Genomic DNA, 24292 nt, shown 5'->3' on the forward strand with positions numbered 1-24292 from the left:
AAATTATTTTTTAGTTAATTTGTTAATTCGATACAGACATATATATATTAAATCAGACACTTTGTGTACTGTTATTAATTCGAAGTAAAATTATTTGTTTTATTTTTGTTCGTGAAACTGTGACGTAGGAGCGCGATGTGACAAGCAATGCGGACTGGCGCATGCGCGCTGCTGTCAGAGCCAAAGGACAATGAAGTGTGGTATTGTGTCAAGGTATTATGGAGTTTCTTATTTATTCTTTTGGCCAGTTTCGAGGAGTTTGAATAAGCTAGTTGTTCCATAGCTCTCGGTCATTTGTCTTTAACCTCTGAACCTCTTTATGAAGAACATTTGGACCTCTGTGAGCTCATGTACTACAGAGTTCCTGCTTGGACTCTATCCTCAGTGTTTGAACCGGTGTCTTGTTTACATTGAGTTGATTTCCATGCCTCTGTCCTCTACACTGGATTTCCATACTGTAAGAAGAGAAGGTTAACTGATTTCCAAGTCTAACTGGGATCTGAAACGTTGCCTTGTTGGTTCTTACTCGAGGAGCAACCGCCTTATAGGTAACAACCCTAAAACCCACACCACTGCTGCCACTTTCCCATCAGCATCTCTTTATAATTACCCAGTAATTCATCTGTCATCTGCTAAACACATAAAGAGAAGATACACAATCATCTTGCTTTTCTTTCCCCTCCCTAACACAAACAAAACAGCAATCATGGTCAAAGCTGTCATGAGTAGCTTTAATTACCAGACACTTGCTTTCAGCTTTGTCTTAATATATGTTTTGTAAGGTTCAGGGTCACACTTTCTCCTTCCCATAATATATAATTAATGGGTTACTACACAGGATCTGAAGTCCTGTCTCACAATGGATGGGAAGATGTTTTCGTTTCAGCCCTGGCTTTTCTACAGCTAGATGCAATACTTTGTGCCATTGCTCGTGATTCTTTTCTGCAGGGATCTCTTGCACAATGTCCGATGTTACCGTCATAAAGAGAAAGGAGAAATGTGAAAATTGCACTAAACAGGTAATAAAACTGCCTTGAAGATATGCTAACCTTATCAGATCCATTTACACAGGCATCAGTCTGGTACAGTGACGTACTCGTTCTATTTTTTTGCATTTAATTTTGTTTCCTAGTGCAAGAAGAAACAGAGCGACGATGCTGTAAGCTTACAGCCTGACGGAGGTGTTGCCAATGGAGAGGTGAATTTTTTTCCCCCTTAAATATCTTTATAATCTCTAGGAATGTACTCATTCTAATTTTTTTTTCTGTTTTTGATACTAATAATCAAACCAGTAAATTTCTGCAAATGCCTTTTGCAAAATAATGTGAATATTTAATATCTGGTGGTGGTAGCACACTGATTAAAGTCCTATTAACTAATATAGTTGGTCTACAAGTACCACTTTCTCTGTCTTACCAAGTTGGTATGATGTATTACCCAGGTAAGTGGTCAGCCTGTGTTGCTGAGTGCATGTCTGTCCTGCGATGGCTGCGTGTCTGAGGAAGAGAACCAGAAAATCTCCCAACAGAGCCTGCAGGAGATCAACCGTGTTCTTGCACTCAATAAGGTAGCAAACATCTTGGACCGTTGCCATAATGTTTGTCCATAAAGCCATCTCAGGATGTTTTATATGACATAATTGGATCTCATGCTGTTGTTTGTTTGGGCGTGTTTGTGTGTGTGTGTGAGAGACAGAAATGTGATTCCTCGAAGCACAAAGTGCTGGTGGTGTCTGTGTGTCCTCAATCATTGCCATTTTTTGCTGTGAAATTTCATCTGGACATCCCGGCAGCTGCACAAAAGCTCTGTGGCTTCCTGAAGAGTGTGGGTGAGTCTGCCTGCCATGTTGCACGTTGTTGCTTCTCGCCTTCTTTTGATTTAAACCTTTTATGCAACCGCTTTTATTTTTAAATGTAAGCACATGTGGCAGTGTATAACACTTACAAGATCCAGTGATCACTGGCTCAAAGGTGTGGTTTCACTTCCAGAAGGAAAGCTAGAGATGTGTTGTCTTTGTCTTCAGGAGTGAAATATGTGTTTGACACGACACTGGCTGCTAGCTTCAGCATTCTGGAGAGTCAGAGGCAGTTTGTACAGCGCTATCGACGCAGGCATAGTGATGTCCATGCTATGCCGATGTTCACCTCTTCGTGTCCAGGTAAACCGGTTCTCATGAATGTGGGGGTATTATGTTTATACGCGTGTCCATGTTTTACATAGTGGAGCCAAGAATAATTCCAAGAGTACCACATTTGGATATAAATATTCTCTCTCTTTAAATAAATGGTCTTTCTTGGCTTTGGAGTATTGTAGTGTCATTTATCGTGATAAGTAAATAAGGCTTACAATGTGATGCTTTGTTTGTGTGTGTAAGTGATGCACATGAGCTCTTCTTTTGGGGCGTGGCTGAGTTGGGATAGCCAAGGCATCCTGTTGTTGTGAGATAAACAACATTTCTAGTCTCACACCCTTCCATAGAGATAGTTAGAACTGTAATGCTGTACATGTGTAAATTTTTTTTCCCCTTTGTGAATCATCTACAAGGGAAAAAATCATAAATCCATTAGCCATTAGGTACTGTTCAGTCCTATGATTTGTTTGCCCAGAAACCTAACAGGTTAGGCTAAAAAGTGTTAGTTAACATACTGTAAATTATAGTGCGTTAATGCAGACATAAAGGAATATATCAATTCCTGTACAGGGTACAAGTCAGCCATGGTTATTATCCTTTTCGAAGAAAGCGTTTGATGTGGCATATCATATCTTTGTCCTTGACAAAAAGTCAGCAAGTTATTGGCTGATGTTTGGTTATAAGCTGTGGTTGTTTTTCTTCACATTGCACATAAGATATACAAGATTCTTAGTACTGGTTCTCTGGTTGTACTTGAGAATAAAAAATGCTGGTGACTACTACTGCTTGACAACTATGAATAAAAATCTAATAGCCCACATATTTAATCATCTTCATTTCTCCACCCCTGAGTATATGTAACACTGACTACAGTGATCCTAATACAACCCTGATTCCAAAAAAGTTGGGACAAAGTACAAATTGTAAATAAAAACGGAATGCAATGATGTGGAAGATTCAAAATTCCATATTTTATTCAGAATAGAACATAGATGACATATCAAATGTTTAAACTGAGAAAATGTATCATTTAAAGAGAAAAATTAGGTGATTTTAAATTTCATGACAACAGCACATCTCAAAGTTGGGACAAGGGCATGTTTACCACTGTGAGACATCCCCTTTTCTCTTTACAACAGTCTGTAAACATCTGGGGACTGAGGAGACAAGTTGCTCAAGTTTAGGGATAGGAATGTTAACCCATTCTTGTCTAATGTAGGATTCTAGTTGCTCATCTGTCTTAGGTCTTTTTTTTGTCGTATCTTCCGTTTTATGATGCGCCAAATGTTTTCTATGGGTGAAAGATCTGGACTGCAGGCTGGCCAGTTCAGTACCCGGACCCTTCTTCTACGCAGCCATGATGCTGTAATTGATGCAGTATGTGGTTTGGCATTGTCATGTTGGAAAATGCAAGGTCTTCCCTGAAAGAGACGTCATCTGGATGGGAGCATATGTTGCTCTAGAACCTGGATATACCTTTCAGCATTGATGGCGTCTTTCCAGATGTGTAAGCTGTCCATGCCACACGCACGTAAGCCTCGGTCACAACCGGCCGTACGTGCTCCTACGGCCGGTCTACGTGCAAAAAATGCAAGAAACGCACGGAGGGCGCGCGTGTGACGTGCTGATTTTCGAGCCGTAGACTGGCCGCAGACCGGCCGCAGAGGTTCTTTGCTATGTCAAACAAACTCTACAGGCACTTACGTTTTTTTCAGGTTGCAAGACAAACTTACGGCCAACGTGCGTTTTTCTCCACGAACAAAAAAAAAAAAGCAGCGATTTGGGAAACGCCAAAAATCGCACGGCCAAAAAATCGTACGTCCGGTTGTGACCTAGGCTTAATGCAACCCCATACCATCAGAGATGCAGGCTTCTGAACTGAGTGCTGATAACAACTTGGGTCGTCCTTCTCCTCTTTAGTCCGAATGACACGGCGTCCCTGATTTCCATAAAGAACTTCAAATTTTGATTCGTCTGACCACAGAACAGTTTTCCACTTTGCCACAGTCCATTTTAAACGAGCCGTGGCCCAGAGAAGACGTCTGCGCTTCTGGATCATGTTTAGATACGGCTTCTTCTTTGAACTATAGAGTTTTAGCTGGCAACGGCGGATGGCACGGTGAATTGTGTTCTCAGATAATGTTCTTTGGAAATATTCCTGAGCCTATTTTGTGATTTCCAATACAGTAGCATGCCTGTATGTGATGCAGTGCCGTCTAAGGGCCGAAGATCACGGGCACCCAGTATGGTTTTCCGGCCTTGACCCTTACGCACAGAGGTTCTTCCAGATTCTCTGAATCTTTTGATGATCTTATGCACTGTAGATGATGATATGTTCAAACTCTTTGCAATTTTACACTGTCGAACTCCTTTCTGATATTGCTCCACTATTTGTCGGTGCAGAATTAGGGGGATTGGTGATCCTCTTCCCATCTTTACTTCTGAGAGCCGCTGCCACTCCAAGATGCTCTTTTTATACCCAGTCATGTTAATGACCTATTGCCAATTGACCTAATGAGTTGCAATTTGGTCCTCCAGCTGTTCCTTTTTTGTACCTTTAACTTTTCCAGCCTCTTATTGCCCCTGTCCCAACTTTTTTGAGATGTGTTGCTGTCATGAAATTTCAAATGAGCCAATATTTGGCATGAAATTTCAAAATGTCTCACTTTTGACATTTGATATGTCGTCTATGTTCTATTGTGAATACAATATCAGTTTTTGAGATTTGTAAATTATTGCATTCCGTTTTTATTTACAATTTGTACTTTGTCCCAACTTTTTTGGAATCGGGGTTGTATAATCTGCTTTCCTGACAGCACACATAATTGCTCATTTGATACAACAGCTGCCCTGTTCTGGGCTAACTAACTGTTTGAGTGTGTGTACCCAGGTTTTGTTCATTTTTTTAAAAAAAAAATGGAAACCTGAACAACAACCTGGCAACACCTGAGGACAAATCATGTGACTGTGTGTTTTGTTTCTGTTTAATTAGGATGGATCCGTTATGCAGAGCATGTACTGGGAAGTCTGGTCACACCGCACATCTGTACAGCGAGGTCACCTCAGCAGATCATGGGTGCTCTGGTCAAAGATTACTTCACCAGGCAGCAGGTTAGCTTCCTGTCGATTCCCAGTGATCCGTCTGTGTCAAAATACAGCTGAGTGGATCCCTTCCCTGATTTAAAATAATCTTAGCACAACCTATTGGTTCATCCCTAGTTATTATTAATGGTTATTATACAGACGTCTGACTCATGAGTGGGCATGGCCCGGGTTCACTGGAACTGGACAGTTAAAGATTGAAAAACATTGCCTGGTCTTTTTCTGATCCTCAACTGTCTGTTTTTGGTGGTGTGTTCTGAGCTGCTTTTCTGCTCACCAGTTGTAAAGAGTGGTTATCTGAGTTACTGTAGTGTTCCTGTTAGCTTGAACCATTCCCTTTATTAATTGACACGCACAGGAGTGAGTTGCTAACCATCACGCTGGTTTTTACTTTTCCTTTACATGTCTGGATTATTTGTGGAAGAACATTACCAGTTGTCTGAATGAATCCTGTGTCGTGTCTTGGCAGAAGCTGAGCCCAGAGCAGGTGTACCATGTGGTGCTGGCCCCCTGCTTTGATAAGAAGCTGGAAGCAGTGAGAGAAGAGTTTTACAACAGCTTGCTTCAGACAAGAGATGTGGACTGTGTGCTTACATCTGGTAAGAGATCCAGAAATCTGTACTGTTCTTCCAAATATAAAAACTTATGTTAGACGTACGTTGATTCTGTTGAGTCACTATGCATGTTTTTCTGTATTTCTGTCCTTCACCTATGAAACTGCCTTAGTAGGTATTATGTCTAGAGCAGCACAACCTTTGTAACACTTGTGGGTATCTCAAGGTCTGGTAAACTACATCATTGCCACCGAGGAAGTGTGGTGGTGTTTTTTTTTTTTGTTTTTTTTTTAAGTCCTACAGATGGTCGTTAACTATGTAAAGCATTTTCAGTGGAGGCAAAGAAAAATTCACCAAACCTTCATTTTTTTAGATGTGAATTCCACATCTGGACAGATTTGACAAATGGATACACGCTTAAATGCTTTTCTGCTCGAGCTGAATGGATTAGAAGACAGTCAGATTTTATTCTGAGACGAGCTTGATTCTTTCCATCTTTTGCTATCGTAGAACTTACAGTAATCAGTTAGTTGACTTGATTTTCTGTGTTAAGGCCAATTTATGCTGACAACCCAGTCCTCGCAGACGGTGTCGCAGATAGCGTCTGCGTAGCCCCCCCACCTTCGCAGACGCTCTGCGCGCACCTCCCAAAAATTGTGACCACAGCAGAAGCCTCGCAGACAGCGTCGCAGACAAGAGGGCTCTGATTGGTCCACTCTACATCCGCTGTACACGCACTTCCGCTTCCCTACTTTCCCGGTTTGTTTTGTTTTCACGACCGGCATTTTTAAAAACACGAGCGAAGATGGAGCAGCATGAAGAGCGGTTGATTGAGGAAGTACGTACATCTATACGACTCCAGTTCTAGTCATTATAAAAAAAAAAAAGTTCTAGTCATTATAAGTAACCGGAGGATAAACACTCCACTAACCACACCCACCAACTACTCCTAGCGACTTCGTGCCCCCTTGCGTTGTGCCGGTGAATAACATCGCGCACGCCTATTACTCCCCGCTCAACAATAAATTACAACTGTCTGCGAAAAGCTATCTGCGAAAGCCTTGTCGCAAGAGCATGCAGAGGCCTTTAGAGTGGCAGAAGGGGTGTAATAATACTGTTTGCGTACTATTTCCTCTTAAAGTGCATATTCTGGACCAATTTCGTTTTTTTTTTTTTTTTATATGAAAGTATGTCCCTTTACACACTCATCCAGAAGGGTAATTTTGCACAAGGCCATCTGTCTACAGCAAAAAAAACCAAAAAAAAACCAAAACGTGTCTGGAAAAATCCCAAGGGAGTCTGGAGCCAGATTCGTGACGTTACCTGCAGAAGCGCCAGCAGGCTGCATGAGCTTGAACGGTTTCAGTGCACAGCCTGTGTAGACCAAGCACTCCCATTTCTCTCTCATTGTCCGCTCTTTTGGAAAACAATGAGTACTAATCCCATCATGATTGGTGTTGCTACACCCTCCTACGATACGTTTGTTAACCATTTTAATAATTACGTGATAATGTTGAAGAAATTTGCAGAAAACCACCAGGTCGTTTTCTCATAAACAAACCAGCGTTGACGTAGGATTCAGAAGGAGGCGTCCCGCACGCGACGTCACGAAAATCAATGTTTCCTGGGAAATCCAAATGCCAAGTTTTTTCCGAGGCGGACCAATTCGCCTCAAATGGCTTAATTTCAACTGAATTTTTCTGGTATTGCGCAAGGTAAAAAAATTGCAGAGAATGCAGAATGTTACAGATATTTGACCAAAGTTTAATATAAAGTAGGAGAATTGCATTGATCTTGCTCCTGAACTTACCCGTGATATGCACTTTAAGTCAGTAACACAATATGACAGGGTGTGCTGTGTTAGGAAAATGATCAATGATGTGTAATGAAGCGGAGTTACTATTACCACCCTGAAGTTGATTTATTTTTGTATAACCGCATACCCCAAAGTATTTTATTCGTCTTGTGCCACAGCAATTTCCCAAAGCTACAATTTAAAAAAAATTTGTTAATGAAAGACACATGACGATACTTTTTAAACATTTTATTGTGACATTTAAACTGTGTAATATTATGGATCAGTGAGACAACTTTTGCATTTATGTTACAGCCACCACAACTGTCAGAGCTGTTATTATAGGAAATTAATCAACCTTCTGACCTATCAGATTCAGCACTGTGGTAGAATTGCACATACACCCATCAGCCATAACAGTATGACCACCAGCAGGTGAAGTGAATAACATTGATTAATTATCTCATTACAATGGCACCTGTCGAGTGATGGGATACATCAGGCAGCAAGAGAACGGTCAGTTCTTGAAGTTGATGTGCTGGAAGCAGGAAAAAAGGGCAAGCGTAAGGATCTGAGTGAGTTTGACAAGGGCCAAATTGTGATGGTGAGATGACTGGGTCTGAGCATCTCCAAAATGGCACATTTTGTGGGGTGTTCATGGTATGCAGTGGTTAGTACCTACCAAAAGTGGTCCAAGGAAGGACAACCGGTGAACCGGCGACAGGGTCATGAGTATCGAAGGCTCGTTGATTCGCATGGGGTACGAAGGCTAGCCCATATGGTCCAATCCCACAGAAGAGGTACTGTAACACAAACTGTTCAAAAAGTTAATGCTGACACCTTTCTGTTTTAGCTAGCATTAATTTTTTTCAACAGTTTGTGCTTCAGTAGCTCTTCTGTGGGATTGGACCATATGGGCTAGCCTTCAACACTCATGACCCTTTCGCTGGTTCACCGGTTGTCCTTCCTTGGACCACTTTTGGTAGGTACTAACCACTGCATACCAGGATCACCCCACAAGATGTGCCATTTTGGAGATGCTCAGATCCAGTCATCTCACCATCACAATTTGGCCCTTGTCAAAGTTGCTCAGATCCTTCCGCTTGCCCATTTTTCCTGCTTCCAACACATCAACTTCAAGAACTGACTGTTCTCTTGCTGCCTAATATATCCCATCCCTTGACAGGTGCCATTGTAATGAGATAATCAATTATTCATGTCACCTCTCAGTGGTCATAATGTTATGGCTGATTGATATATGTCACTACATACCTCGTGTTCTGGTTTATAATTAAAGTTGCACTTGTGTTATTTCAGTGGAAATTCTGCACATGATGGAGCAGAGTAATGTTTCTGTGGAGGATGTTGAACCTGTTCCTCTGGACCATGTGTAAGTGTGTAAGATTACCAAACGTTTATTGTGGTTAATGTTTGTAGTGAGGAAGTAACGCAATCTCAGTAACTGATAGAGCGAGCCTGAGGCATTGAGGCAGTTAGCCCAACTGTAATTGATTTATCCAAGACATGTTTATTGTTCAACACTTGTTTCTTAAGTGGTGTTATAGACCTAATATGTTAATACAGTGGTGCTTGAAAGTTTGTGAACCCTTTCGAGTTTTCTATATTTCTGCATAAATATGACCTAAAACATCATCAGATTTTCACACAAGTCCTAAAAGTAGATAAAGAGAACCCAGTTAAACAAATGAGACAAAAATATTATACTTGGTCATTTATTTATTGAGGAAAATGATCCAATATTACATATCTGTGGGTGGCAAAAGTATGTGAACCTCTAGGATTAGCAGTTAATTTGAAGGTGAAATTAGAGTCAGGTGTTTTCAATCAATGGGATGACAATCAGGTGTGAGTGGGCACCCTGTTTTATTTAAAGAACAGGGATCTATCAAAGTCTGATCTTTACAACACATGTTTGTGGAAGTGTATCATGGCACAAACAAAGGAGATTTCTGAGGACCTCAGAAAAAGCATTGTTGATACTCATCAGGCTGGAAAAGGTTACAAAACCATCTCTGAAGAGTTTGGACTCCACCAATCCACAGTCAGACAGATTGTGGACAAATGGAGGAAATTCAAGACCATTGTTACCCTCCCCAGAAGTGGTCGACCAACAAAGATCACTCCAAGAGCAAAGCGTGTAATAGTCTGTGAGGTCACAAAGGACCCCAGGGTAACTTCTAAGCAACTGAAGGCCTCTCTCACATTGGCTAATGTTAATGTTTGAGTCCACCATCAGGAGAACACGGAACAACAATGGTGTGCATGGCAGGGTTGCAAGGAGAAAGTCACTGCTCTCCAAAAAGAACATTGCTGCTCGTCTGCAGTTTGTTAAAGATCACGTGGACAAGCCAGAAGGCTATTGGAAAAATGTTTTTTGGACGGATGAGACCAAAATAGAACTTTTTGGTTTAAATGAGAAGCGTCATGTTTGGAGAAAAGAAAACACTGCATACCAACATAAGAACCTTATCCCATCTGTGAAACATGGTGGTGGTAGAATCATGGTTTGGGCCTGTTTTGCTGCATCTGGGCCAGGACGGCTTGCCATCATTGATGGAACAATGAATTCTGAATTATACCAGTGAATTCTAAAGGAAAACGTCAGGACATCTGTCCATGAACTGAATCTCAAGAGAAGGTGGTTCATGCAGCAAGACAACGACCCTAAGCACACAAGTCGTTCTACCAAAGAATGGTTAAAGAAGAATAAAGTTAATGTTTTGGAATGGCCAAGTCAAAGTCCTGACCTTAATCCAATCGAAATGTTGTGGAAGGACCTGAAGCGAGCAGTTCATGTGAGGAAACCCACCAACATCCCAGAGTTGAAGCTGTTCTGTACAGAGGAATGGGCTAAAATTCCTCCAAGCCGGTGTGCAGGACTGATCAACAGTTACCGGAAACGTTTAGTTGCAGTTATTGCTGCACAAGGGGGTCACACCAGATACTGAAAGCAAAGGTTCACATACTTTTGCCACTCACAGATATGTAATATCGGATCATTTTCCTCAATAAATAAATGACCAAGTGTAATTTTTTTTTTGTCTCATTGGTTTAACTGGGTTCTCTTGATCTACTTTTCACAGACTTTCAAGCACCACTGTATACTCACTAAGTAATCCTTGTTACCCTGCACACTGAATGGTTTAGTCATGTTGGACTACAAGGCACATAAAGAGGAGTCGTCGTTTCCTCATATCTCTAGAGTTCTGCTGAAGCTTTGCTGTAAACTTGCACAACGCACAAGAAAAATCTCATGTTCAGCATGTTCAGTTATTGCTGCACAAGGGGGTCACACCAGATACTGAAAGCAAAGGTTCACATACTTTTGCCACTCACAGATTATGTAATATTGGATCATTTTCCTCAATAAATAAATGATCGTTTTGTCTCATTTGTTTAACTGGGTTCTCTTTATCTACTTTTAGGACTTGTGTGAAAATCTGATGATGTTTTAGGTCATATTTATGCAGACATATAGAAAATTCTAAAGGGTTCACAAACTTTTCAAGCACCACTGTAAGTAATGCAAGTCAGTGTTGATCCTAATCTTGTATCTTGCATAACAATTTTCACACATCATGGACAACTTGTGGGGGTATGAAAAGAGTGTAAATTTCATTTTTGTACAGTTTCTTTTAAGCCTGAAGGAACTGGTATAGTTTATAGTGGTTTTAGGTGCTGACTGATAAATAAAGGAAAAGAGTGCAGATCATCGTCTCCCCAGCTTGCTTTGTTAACCCTAAAGGCAAATTATATTATTGATTCAGGTTTTGATTTTGGACGACACCCTACATCATACAAGTCGTAACTCGTTATAAACGGTCCTGCCTTAGTTTTGGTTTGATGGAATAAAATCTGCTTTGGTATTAAGTGGTCTGGCAGGTTGTGGTTTACATTTACTATTTTTTTTTGTGTGTGTGAGGGACAGTTTTGGTGAGATCAATGACACAAGCTTGATGAGGCATGAGGGGCGAGGCTCTGAAGGCTTCCTAGAGCACATTTTAAAATATGCTGCCAAAGAGCTCTTTGGCCTGGATGTTAATGAGATTGAATACAAGACACTCAGGTGAGTCCAGCAGTCATCTTGGAAATGTAGATAAAGGTGTAGACAGAAGTAAGAATTCTGAGAATCCTGTTATTTACATTTAGATCAACTTAGATAAACTGACAACATGCTCTGTCATCATTTCCTGCTATGTGCTATGTTTCTACTAGGAACCGAGACTTCCAGGAGGTGGTGCTAGAGCGTGATGGAGAGACACTGCTTCAGTTTGCTGCAGTCTATGGTTTCCGGAACATTCAGACTCTTGTGCACCGCATGCGGAAAGGCAAAGTACCCTACCAGCTAGTGGAAGTTCTGTCCTGTCCTGGAGGTATGAATGTGTATCGTTGAGGGTTTAATCTGAGATGTCTGAGGATCTTGTTTTATTTCATTTTGCACGTCAAGGATGTTCAATTATGAACAGTTTTATTATGTGTAAATATTATTACAGCATTCCACTTTTCAAAGGAAGACCGTACATATTATTATACGTTATACATTTAAAATGAAATTGTCGTTCAGAATAATAGTACACATTACGGTTTTATTAAATGTGTTTAGATAACTTCAATAATAATACTCTGTAAATCAATCTGGTATATTTTTATTCTTATTTGTCACTGATCCATATGCAGTGCCTTGCATAAATAATGTCATAAATCTACACACAAGTGGTTAGCACTGTCACCTCACAGCAAGAAGGTCCGGGTTCGAGCCCCGTGGCCGACAAGGGCCTTTCTGTGTGGAGTTTGCATGTTCTCCCCGTGTCCGTGTGGGTTTCCTCCGGGTGCTCCGGTTTCCCCCACAGTCCAAAGACATGCAGGTTAGGTTAACTGGTGACTCTAAATTGACCGTAGGTGTGAATGTGAGTGTGAATGGTTGTCTGTGTCTATGTGTCAGCCCTGCGATGACCTGGCGACTTGTCCAGGGCGTATCCCGCCTCTCGCCCGTAGTCAGCTGGGATAGGCTCCAGCTTGCCTGTGACCCTGTACAGGATAAGCGGCTACAGATGATGGATGGATGGATGGATGGATGGATGGATGGATGGATGGAAATTTACACAAAATAACCCCTAATATTTTTTTCACGGTCCAAATCCTGCGCTCTGATTGGGTGGCGAGCGGGTCCGTATCCTACGTTACAGACCCCAGTTTTGGACCCCGGGCGACTCGCTCGTTCACAACAACAAACAAAGTAGAATTTTTTGTCAATGTTTTTTTTTTTTTTTTTTAATAAGATTATCAAAAATCTTATAAATTTTTGCCAGCATTTCTCAGGAGAATAGCATTAATTTTACATCATGGGTAGTGATAACGACAGTCTTCACAGCAAAAGCGAGTTTTACTACCCTGAGGAAGAAGAAATAAAAGAAAACATTTCTGGAGAAAGCTAAAACCTGTAATTTGCTAACACCGAGCAAAAACATGGCTGAATCCTGAATGACTCCTATTTGTATAAATAGGGGACTACATAGGCGGCAGAATGTAGGTTTTTTTTTTTTTTTTTTTTGCCATGGAAGTGAGCTTGTATACCGAGGAGGAAGCAATTTGCATTACAGCCGTGAATGAGGATTCAAAATGGCATTAATTTTACAGCATGGATAGCGATAACGACAGTGTTCACAGCGAAAGCAAGTTTTACTACCCTGAGGAAGACGAATAAAAGAAAACATTTCAGGAGAAAGCTAAAAACCTCTAACTTGCTAACAGTTTGATCTCGTTAGTTAATGAGGCCCATTTTGGACCATGTTATCCTAATACATAATATTACGTTTGATAAAAACTTTAAACCAGTACAATCTCTTCTTCAAAGTTTCACCAAATGGCTTTATTTATGCAATATAAAGGTCATAATACTGTATTACTTTGGTCGAGCAAAAACATGGCTGAATCCTAAATGACTCAGTTTTGTATAAATAGGGGACTACATAGGCAGCAAAATGTAGTTTTTTTTCCTGCCATGGAAGTGCACTTGTATACCGAGGAGGAAGCAATTTGCATTATAGCCGTGAATGAGGATTCAAAATGGTGGCTCGGCTCGGTTTTCCCTTTCGGGCGCTCTCGTTTTCTGTTAGAATTTGGTAAAGAAAAAAATAAATATTATTTACCAGCTTAAGGTCGGTCCGTATGGTGAAATACCGTGACCTCGGCCTTGAATACTGACCTCGGCCCAGAGGGCCTCGCTTAGTACTTTCAAGACCTCGGTCACAGTATTTCACGATACGGACCTCCCAGCTGGTAAATAATGTGTGTGTGTGTGTATATAAGGGGTAGTCAATATAACTCGCAAAATTATTTACAAATAAAATACATACTTATGCAAGGCAGTGTGTGTGTGTGTATTTTACAGTGCCTTGCAAAAGTATTCATACCCCTTGAACTTTTTCACATTTTTCCACCTTACAACCACGAACTTAAAAGTTTTTTATTGAGATTTTATGTGATAGACCAACACAGAGTAGCACATAATTGTGAAGTGAAATGAAAATGATAAATGGTCTTCAAAATTTTAAACAAATAAAAATCTGAAAAATGTGGTGTGCATTAGTATTTAGCCCCCCTGCGTCAATACTTTGTAGAGCCACCTTTTGCTGCAATTACAGCTGCAAGTCTTTTGTGGTATGTCTCTACCAGCTTTGCACATCTAGACACTGAAATTTTTGCCCATTCTTCTTTGCAAAATAGCTCAAGCTCAGCCAGATTGGATGGAGAGCGTCTGTGAACAGCAATTTTCAAATCTTGCCACAGATGCTCAATGGGATTTAGGTCTGGACTTTGACTGGCCCATTCAAACACATGAATATTCTTTGATCTAAACCATTCCATTGTAGCTCTGGCTGTATGTTTAGGGTCATTGTCTTGCTGGAAGGTGAATCTCCTTCCCAGTCTCAAGTCTTTTGCAGCCTCCAACAGGTTTTCTTCCAGGATTGCCCTGTATTTAGCTCCATCCATCTTCCCATCAACTCTGACCAGCTTCCCTGTCCCTGCTGAAGAAAAGCATCCCCATAGCATGATCCTGCCACCACCATGTTTCACAGTGGTGATGAGCAGTGTTAGTTTTCCGCCACACATAGCGCTTTGCATTTAGGCCAAAAAGTTCAACTTTGGTCTTATCTGACCAAAGCACCTTCTTCCACATGTTTGCTGTGTCCCCTACATGGCTTCTGGCAAACTGCAAACGGGACTTCTTATGCCTGTCTTTCAACAATGGCTTTCTTCTTGCCACTCTTCCGAAAAAGACCAGATTTGTGGAGTGTATGACTTATAGTTGTCCTGTGCACAGATTCTCCCACCTGATCTGTGGATTTCTGCAGCTCCTCCAGAGTGATCATGGGCCTCTTGGCTGCTTCTCTGACCAGTGCTCTCCTTGCTCGCTCTGTCAGTTTAGGTGGACGGCCATGTCTTGGTAGGTTTGCAGTTGTGCCATACTTTTTCCATTTTTGAATGATGGATTGAACAGTGCTTCTTGAGATGTTCAGAGCTTGGGATATTTTTTTTATAACCTAACCCTGCTTTAAACTTCTCCAGAACTTTATCCCTGACCTGTCTGGTGAGTTCTTTGGTCTTCATGATGCTGTTTGTTCTTCAGTGTTCTTTAACAAACCACTGAGGCCTTCACAGAACAAGTGTATTTACGCTGAGAGTAAATTACAAACAGTAGGACTCTATTAACTAATTAGATGACTTCTGAAGGCAATTGATTGCACTGGATTGTATTTAGAGGTATCAGAGGACAGGGAGCTGAATACTAATGCACACCACATTTTTCAGATTTTTATTTGTTTAAAATTTTGAAGACCATTTATCATTTTCGTTTCACTTCACAATTATGTGCTACTCTGTGTTGGTCTATTACATATAAAATCTCAGTAAAAAAAATTTAAGTTCGTGGTTGTAAGGTGGAAAAATGTGAAAAAGTTCAAGGGGTATGAATACTTTTGCAAGGCACTGTATATATGTGTGTGTGTATATATATATATATATATATATATATATATATATATATATATATATATATATATATATATATATATTTGGGGTTCTGTAGGATGGGTCTCATGATCAACATGTTATTTTTGCCTTCCACTTAGAGTCCCAGTATATATTTATGCTTAATGTCAAGTCATGTTTATTACTACATGTCTATATTACAATTTATTTTAGAAGTCAAAATAACTTGAAACACAAGTTATTCACAATGAAAATGCTGCACGCATTTAAAACAACGTCTGTGAACACAGGTAATACAAACCCCATTTCGGTCCAGCCAGGAATTTTTTTTTTTTTTCTTTTTATCTTGCTCTACTTTTCGTGCAAATTCTCCATCTGAATCCATGTGAATAGCTATGAACAGTTCTTCATGACTGCTTTGTGTGTCAGGTTGTATCAGTGGGCGCGGGCAAGCAGAGGGAGAAGGAGGAAGGCCTGACCGAGCTCTAGTCCAGCAGATGGAGGAAGCGTACAGCTCTCTGTCTGTCCGGCTTCCTGAAGCCAACCCTGAAGTCCAACGTCTCTATGAGGATTGGCTGGAGGGAGAGGACTCTCCATGTGTCCAGCAGACTCTCCACACTCATTACAACAACCACACACAGTCACCCTCAAACACCCCCGGGCCTGATATACAGTGGTGAAGTCGGTCAGAAAAAGGACCTGTTTATTTCTGTACGTCAGAGCAGAGTTTCACAGCTGGCAAACAAAAGGATCCAAGTAAAGATCAGGATGTGGCTATGAAAGACTTCCTGTTATAGGAGACATGATGTCTAAGCAGCCAATCACAGACCTGCTTTTTTTTAAGTAACTTTCCTGAAGATCAATGAATTGTAAGGGAAATCATGATGTCATACGTCCTTTTAATCTTAGAGTAAAATTCTCCAGCGCAATAACAAAAGACCATGATTGAATTAGTCATAGCTTTTGGTTACATGAACTGTTAGTGCCTGTCTGGGATTGTTCCTAAAATAAAGTGCTAAAAGGTTTACTGGTTATTGGTGCCACGGCATAATAAAAATTTATTCGTTGAAGTAATTACCCTCACTGTTATTATTTTTAATAAAACTATATGATTTTAGGAATCGTAAGTCAGTTGATCGTCCTGGAATATGCTATGATTCTAATTTCATCCACCAAAGGATCTACAATACTAAGCAAGTATATTTGAGTGAAAAAGTTTGCATACCCTCAGAACAAAATGAAGAAAAGACGTTCATTTTATATGCATAAGACATTTTGGTTTCACTCACGTCTCTTCATCCTTACAAGTAAACAGTGGTCAAATAGTGTAATGCTAATTAGTTTGTATACAGTATGCCTTTCTGAATGTGATATTATTTAATAACTTGTATGCCTTACTGCCTCCAGCGTTTTTGCATCTAAACAGCCACTGGATCCTCAGCTGTAAAATTTTCCCTACTTTTCTTGACTTCTATTCCAACACTGTCACGTCAGGTCTGGAAGCAGAGTGAGTTACGATGATAAAACTTTGAATTTGTGTTTTTGGTTCTTTTAAAAAACTTTTTTTTTTCTTTGTTACATAAGGATGCACCCACAATGTAGTTGTAGATGAATTGTAAAATCTCATCTCATCTCATTATCTCTAGCCGCTTTATCCTTCTACAGGGTCGCAGGCAAGCTGGAGCCTATCCCAGCTGACTATGGGCGAAAGGCGGGGTACACCCTGGACAAGTCGCCAGGTCATCACAGGGCTGACACAGAGACACAGACAACCATTCACACTCACATTCACACCTACGGTCAATTTAGAGTCACCAGTTAACCTAACCTGCATGTCTTTGGACTGTGGGGGAAACCGGAGCACCCGGAGGAAACCCACGCGGACACGGGGAGAACATGCAAACTCCACACAGAAAGGCCCTCGCCGGCCCCGGGGCTCGAACCCAGGACCTTCTTGCTGTGAGGCGACAGCGCTAACCACTACACCACCGTGCCGCCCCGAATTGTAAAATAGAAGTACATTTAGCTTTTTACATCTATAACCCATGCAGGGTGTAAACTCTTACACTTAATGGTATACAGTCATTCTGAAATTTATTGGTAGAGAAATTGGTGGTTGAAAATGAATTCTGTATATTGCCACATGATGGCAATGAGTATTGCTGTGCTAAAATTTACTCCATGCCTGGCAGACGCCTGTGTTTGAGCCACTCTGGTAATAGACAGAAGATTGGTATTAGTGCGCGGAATTTACTGATTTATTATGGATCATTTTTTTTAACCTTATTTTTATTTGTTGTGCTCTTTGGTGAAGCTGATCTTTGTTCTTTCGCACACCGAAGCACTCCTCAGTATACCTAAACAGAACATATTAGAAAGAATTGAATGTTTAATTAATATTTGCACAAGCTTAGATTTCACATTGTTGCCACTAAGATGCCTATTATAAGTGCAGTGAATAACAGATTGCGCAATATGTACTTGTCTGCACAGGGTGACTCTTGTATGACCACACATTATTTGTTCAATGGATGTAGATTATAACTTGTGCTGGGTGAACCCTGGTTAATGATGAGAGTTAAGATAATGCGTAACTATTGTCAGTAGGTTTTATCTGCTTTTTTTTCTGCACTGTTATAACACTAAAAGGCTAAAGATCTATATGGGTGGGGAGACGATTTAAATTTGCATCATGATTCTCTTTAAGAGATCAATATCTCGAATCTGGGTGATTTTATTCTTATATGACTTATGGTTATGTTAAAAATACACATGACTTGGTTACACATTAGTCAAATGACAGTCAAAAATGTGAAAAGTATCAGGATTCCTTGGCCTCTATGCAGCTGAGCTGTCAAAAAAAGGTTGAAGTTTGTATCTTTGTTGGTTTCTGGGTGAACAAAAACAAACAAAACCCTCTTGTACCCCAACCCTACTACTCACCTTCTCAGAAAATCCATATTCATTTTATTGCAGTTTCCTCTTGAAAGCCCATTACAACATGTAAACAATTAAGTAATCATTTATTTAAAGTGTACATTAAGGTGCTTTTACAAAACTAAAACAAATGTTAGACAGGTCTAAAGGCATTAAAAGTTAAAATCGGTTCAGAGATTTGCTATGATCAGTCAATCAGTAAAGCAGCTCTCACAAGACCCAAAACAAGAAATGCTGATTGATTATTTATACAGATCTGGAGAAAGTGTAAAAAGCGATCCAAATGATTACTCAACAACAAAGAATGGAAACATATTATAATAGAAAAAGTCTCAAATCCTAAACAAGGACTTAGAGATTAGTGGGGAAAAATATCCACATTTATATCACATTAATTTTACTTATTTCACTCTTAATATTTTAACATACAGCTATTGAAAATTAAAATAAATAAATAAATAAATAAATTAAGAGGCCACTTTTTGATTGTGGTCACCATTAAATGTGGGCTCATTTTTTTTTTCCATAGCTGTATGCCTTTTGACTGTTTTTGTTAAAGAGACATCTATTTTTTTCTCCTCCTCTCTTCCCCCTTCCTCTCTTCCCCATATTTTATTCTTTTTATATTTGTATGTGTAAATAATTTAATTTATCTAGAAGTTTTTCTCCATTTCTTTTCTCTGTTTATCTGTAATGATGCTGCTGGAATCTTAATTTCCCTGAAGGAACCCTCCCAAAAGGATCAATAAAGTTTTATCTAATCTAATCTAATCTAACAAAACTCCTATGAAATGAGGTAAGGATGTGCAAATATTTGTATTCAACTGTAGGTAATATTTAACAGTCTTTTAATAAGATTTATAATACATAGGGCCAAATTACTCAATTCTGACTGGTCAATCAAGGAGGGCTTTTTTTCCTTAACACGGGGCTGCATTTCTGAAATGCTATTGGCTAGTTCGTTGCTCGGTTACGGTTACAAAAGTTAGCAAATTTTGTCAACAAAATGGCTGACTCTGCTGACTCAGCAATGCCACGTTTTGCTATATTTGACGACGAAATGATAAACCAATTGAAAGCTGCAAGCGAAAATGAATATACAAAAAAAAGTACGAATTTTTGGCTTTCTGTGTTTAAGAAATGGGCCGCAGAAAGACAAACTACTCTCTAGTGGCATATGAATGCTGTGAGTTAGACAAGGTGCTATCGCAGTTTTATGCAGAAGTGAGGAAAGAAAATGGGCAAAACTACGAACCAGACTCAAAGTAATGCAGGCAGCATTGGATGGGCATCTGAGACAAGAGAAATACACTACCGTTCAAAAGTTTGGGGTCACTTTGAAATTTCCTTATTTTTGAAAGAAAAGCACTGTTCTTTTCGATGAAGATCACTTTAATCCGAAATCCACTCTATACATTGCTAATGTGGTAAATGACTATTCTAGCTGCAAATGTCTGGTTTTTGGTGCAATATCTCCATAGGTGTATAGAGGCCCATTTCCAGCAACTATCACTCCAGTGTTCTAATGGTACAATGTGTTTGCTCATTGCCTCAGAAGGCTAATGGATGATTAGAAAACCCTTGTACAATCATGTTAGCACAGCTGAAAACAGTTTAGCTCTTTAGAGAAGCTATAAAACTGACCTTCCTTTGAGCAGATTGAGTTTCTGGAGCATCACATTTGTGGGGTCAATTAAATGCTCAAAATGGCCAGAAAAATGTCTTGACTATATTTTCTATTCATTTTACAACTTATGGTGGTAAATAAAAGTGTGACTTTTCATGGAAAACACAAAATTGTCTGGGTGACCCCAAACTTTTGAACGGTAGTGTATCCGGGATCAATCCTGAAAGATGTTACTTTTCAAGAATCACGAAAAGTCCTCAAAGTTAAAGCAAGAGATTTGTGAAAACAAGGAATGCTTTAGAAACTGATTCAAACGTGCAAGATAGTTCTGCGCCCTGATTGGTTCCGAAAACGTGAACGACAAATGTTGTGAACTTGAATGGCTTTTCCGAAGTATGAATTTGGCCCTGTATATCATCTCATCTCATTATCTGTAGCCGCTTTATCCTGTTCTACAGGGTCGCAGGCAAGCTGGAGCCTATCCCAGCTGACTACGGGCGAAAGGCGGGGTACACCCTGGACAAGTCGCCAGGTCATCACAGGGCTGACACATAGACACAGACAACCATCCACACTCACATTCACACCTACGGTCAATTTAGAGTCACCAGTTAACCTAACCTGCATGTCTTTGGACTGTGGGGGAAACCGGAGCACCCGGAGGAAACCCACGCGGACACGGGGAGAACATGCAAACTCCACACAGAAAGGCCCTCGCCGGCCACGGGGCTCGAACCCAGGACCTTCTTGCTGTGAAGCGATAGCGCTAACCACTACACCACCGTGCCGCCCTAATTTGCGAAATTAATCCTTAATTTTACTCGGCCCCATAGGGCGAAATTACTCAATTCTGATTGGTCAATCAAGGAGGGCTTTTTTTCCCCCCTTAACACGGGGCGTATTTCTGAAATGCTATTGGCTAGTTTGTTGCTTGGTTACGGTTACAAAAGTTAGCAAATTGTGTCAAAAATAGCTGACTCTGCTCTGCCGCGTTTCGCCATATTTGACGAAGAAATGATAAACCAATTGAAAGCTGCAAGCGAAAATATAAAAGAAAAAGTACGCATTTTTGGCTTTCCGTGTTTAAGAAATGGGCCGCAGAAAGACAAACGACTCTCTAGTGGCATGCTCGGCCCCATACGATTACCTATACTAATAACATTTTAAATAAGTCATGCTTTCTTTCTTTCATCCAAACAAACAAATAAAAACAAGTAGGCTATGCATTAGTAGAGGCTTGGTATATCTAAACTATTTTGATATAGTACAGTAGTTGGTTAGGAGAGTAGTATACGAGCTTGGATTGGTCGGTTTTCCTGCCAATCATGCCTACGTCACGTCGTTTTTAAGCAAAGCCGCGTCAAGTCATCTCTTTTTAAGTTGAAGAACTGAGAGGAAGCGCCTCATATCATCCTTCACACGGCTGCTGGCTACATGAGAACTTTTCTCGACAAGTTTCTCTGGAAAGTGCAGAGTTTTTGACTTTGTCGGCTTCTTTTCAGTTTAATCCTCGTGTAAATCTGAGTTTGTGCTCGTCCCGGTTTGTCAGCTGTAGTTTTCGGCGATGTCCGGAGAGCTGAGGCCCCGACTGTGTGTGCTGGAGAAGGGCAGCGATGGTTATGGCTTCCACCTGCACGGGGAGAAGAACAAAGCGGGTCAGTTCATCCGCCTGGTGGAACCCGACTCCCCGGCCGAGCTGTCTGGTCTGAGGGCCGGGGATAAACTGGCCTTCGTTAACGGTGAGAGTGTGGAAGGTGAGAGCCACCAACAGGTCGTGTCCCGGATACGAGCCGTAACGGGCCAGCTGGAGCTGATCGTCGTGGACCCCGAGACTGCTGAGTATCTCAAAAAACACAACCTGAAGTGCAGGAAGGAGTTCGTCAGTGACGGAGTGCCACCGATACCGGGAACCGAACCGGACACCGTCGCACAGGAGAGGAACGGCACCGACACTGCCACTGAGTCCAGCCCTGTCCCTGATCCTGATCCTGACCCGGTCCCTGTCCCTCTCCCTGCCTCTAACGGAGACCTGGGCCTCGATACACTCAGCCTGAGCTCCAAGGTAACTTTAGATCACATAAATCCTTTCCATCCTGTGTCCCATTTATCCTTCTGTATCAGGGGTGAACTGAACACATGGCTGTTACATACTGTATAGAGTAACTCTGAAAGCTGCCCCAACAGATTAAGGCTGTGAGTTATTACCAGGATGGTTGAAGGTTCGAGACCCAGCGCTGCCCCTGTGTTGGGCCTTTCACCCTCAATCTAACCTATCCACATCAACCCAATACGGTAATCTTTCTTCGGTTCCCATAATGGTGTTTTCATACCTAAATTACAAGCGCTTAGATCAATATAAATACCTCTGGTTCCTCTCGGTTTCTTCCTCGTGTTGTCTGAGGGAGTTTTTCCTTGCCACCGTCGCGCTCACTGGGGATAGATTAGAGATAAAATTGGCTCATGTCTTGGATCATTCAGATTCTGCAAAGCTGCTTTGGGACAATGTGTATTGTTAAAAGTGCTATACAGACTGACTTGATACTGATAGAGACTTGGAAATTGCCTCTGGGAGTGAGTTCCAGACAGAGACCCTTCCATAAAGAAATGAGTTCTGTGCCTTGGCAGTACAACACTTAGGGATATTCAGGTTGTTACTATTATGCTGAGCCCTGTGATGACCTGGCGACTTGTCCAGGGTGTACCCCGCCTTTCGCCCGTAGTCAGCTGGGATAGGCTCCAGCTTGCCTGCGACCCTGTAGAAGGATAAAGCGGCTAGAGATAATGAGATGAAAATGAGACCATTATGTTGACGTATACTGGAGCATTTCCTGAACAAGCTAGAAGAAGAAGAAGAAACCTTTATTTGTCACAGGCACACTTCAAGCACAGTGAGATTCATCCTCTGCATTTAACCCATCTGAAGCAGTGCACACACACCCAGAGCAGTGGGCAGCCACACTACAGCGCCCGGGGAGCAGTCAGGGGTCAAGTACCTTGCTCAAGGGCACTTCAGCCCAAGGCCGCCCCACGTTAACCTAACTGCATGTCTTTGGACTGGGGGGGGGGAACCAGAGCAAACCCACACAGAAAGCCCCTGCCAGTCACAGGGCTCAAACCCAGAACCTTCTTGGTGTGAGGCGACAGCGCTAACCACTACACCACCATGCCGCCCTGAACACGCTAGTAAGATAATTGGGGCAAGGTTATTCATGCAAACCCACATAGAGGTGGGAAGAAGATAAAAGCAACGCACAAATTTCTTTATGCTGACTTGTATAAATTTCACACCAAGGAACAAATCGGCCATTTTTCAAATGCCCTGTTCTGTATATACACAGCATTTAAATTGTAAAAAAAAAAATCTTAATAAAAGGGATTGTTTAAATGATAGGAGCCTCTCTGGGAGTCTGGCTAGAACTATAGATGCAAAGGACTTAACACTGTGATGTAAAAGCTGTATAAAACTCGTGATAAACGCCCTGACACCTGATGGTACTCGTGATACTCAGAACCACTGTTCATGTCGTGAATATATTGCAATATCTTTATGATATTAACATCCTTTCAATATATTGTTGTAGCCTTCCAGTCAGTCTGTTAATATCCTTATTAGTGTCTTGGCATAATTAAATATTAAGCATTATTATTATTATTATTATTATTATTATTATGAAAGAGCAGCTCATTTGCCCCTTTTTTTTTTTTTTTAAACAAAACCAGTGTGTACAGAAAAGATGCAACAACAGTCCAGAGGTGATGTCCAAAGTCTGTTTGACGTGGAGGATTTCCTGCAGAATGGATATAAGTAATAATGTTGCCTAAACTGCTTTTTAATCCACTTCTCCACCATAACAAATGTGCAAGTGTGTGACTCAGGGGTTCAATGAAAGCAATACGCTTCACCACTAACACCACACGAACTCATGTGACCTTTTTATTTTTAACTCCGAGTCTGATGCATGTTTTTATTGCCGGATAGCCAGAGTTACATTTCTGATGTCTAGTGGATGTTTAGCCAGAGTGACTTGGTGCATGAACAGGGTATTTACCTGTGTGGGACACACAAGACCCAAAACAGCAAAATAATGATTGATGGATTATAACTATGTTGTGACTAGTCTCAAGGTTTTTTT

The 24292-nt window shown here is 40.9% G+C and overlaps 2 protein-coding genes across 3 annotated transcripts in view; both read left to right on the forward strand.

Annotated features, from left to right (window-relative positions):
• The first annotated feature begins 144 nt into the window (after positions 1-144).
• Positions 145-16665, forward strand: narf (nuclear prelamin A recognition factor). 2 transcript variants are annotated; one of them, XM_060940182.1, is made up of 12 exons: positions 145-548; positions 839-1019; positions 1133-1198; positions 1442-1567; positions 1696-1828; positions 2024-2158; positions 5124-5242; positions 5703-5832; positions 8900-8972; positions 11532-11669; positions 11819-11976; positions 16025-16665. In XM_060940182.1, exons 2-12 carry the CDS (start codon positions 963-965, stop codon positions 16273-16275), a joined length of 1386 nt encoding a protein of 461 aa, XP_060796165.1. In that variant the 5' UTR covers positions 145-548; positions 839-962; the 3' UTR covers positions 16276-16665. The 2 variants fall into 2 exon arrangements, with proteins under 2 accessions (XP_060796165.1, XP_060796166.1); XM_060940183.1 differs by having other exon boundaries at positions 949-1019.
• A 4853-nt stretch (positions 16666-21518) lies between these two features.
• The window catches only part of nherf1a (NHERF family PDZ scaffold protein 1a), a 67456-nt gene continuing 64682 nt past the window's right edge, over positions 21519-24292 (forward strand). Inside the window, exon 1 of the mRNA XM_060940190.1 lies at positions 21519-22221. Within this exon, the coding sequence (XP_060796173.1) occupies positions 21724-22221 (498 nt within the window). The 5' untranslated portion in view covers positions 21519-21723. The remainder of the gene's footprint in view (positions 22222-24292) is intronic.

This window comes from Neoarius graeffei, chromosome 14, assembly GCF_027579695.1.
Source record: "Neoarius graeffei isolate fNeoGra1 chromosome 14, fNeoGra1.pri, whole genome shotgun sequence".
Classification (NCBI taxonomy): Eukaryota; Metazoa; Chordata; class Actinopteri; order Siluriformes; family Ariidae; genus Neoarius; species Neoarius graeffei.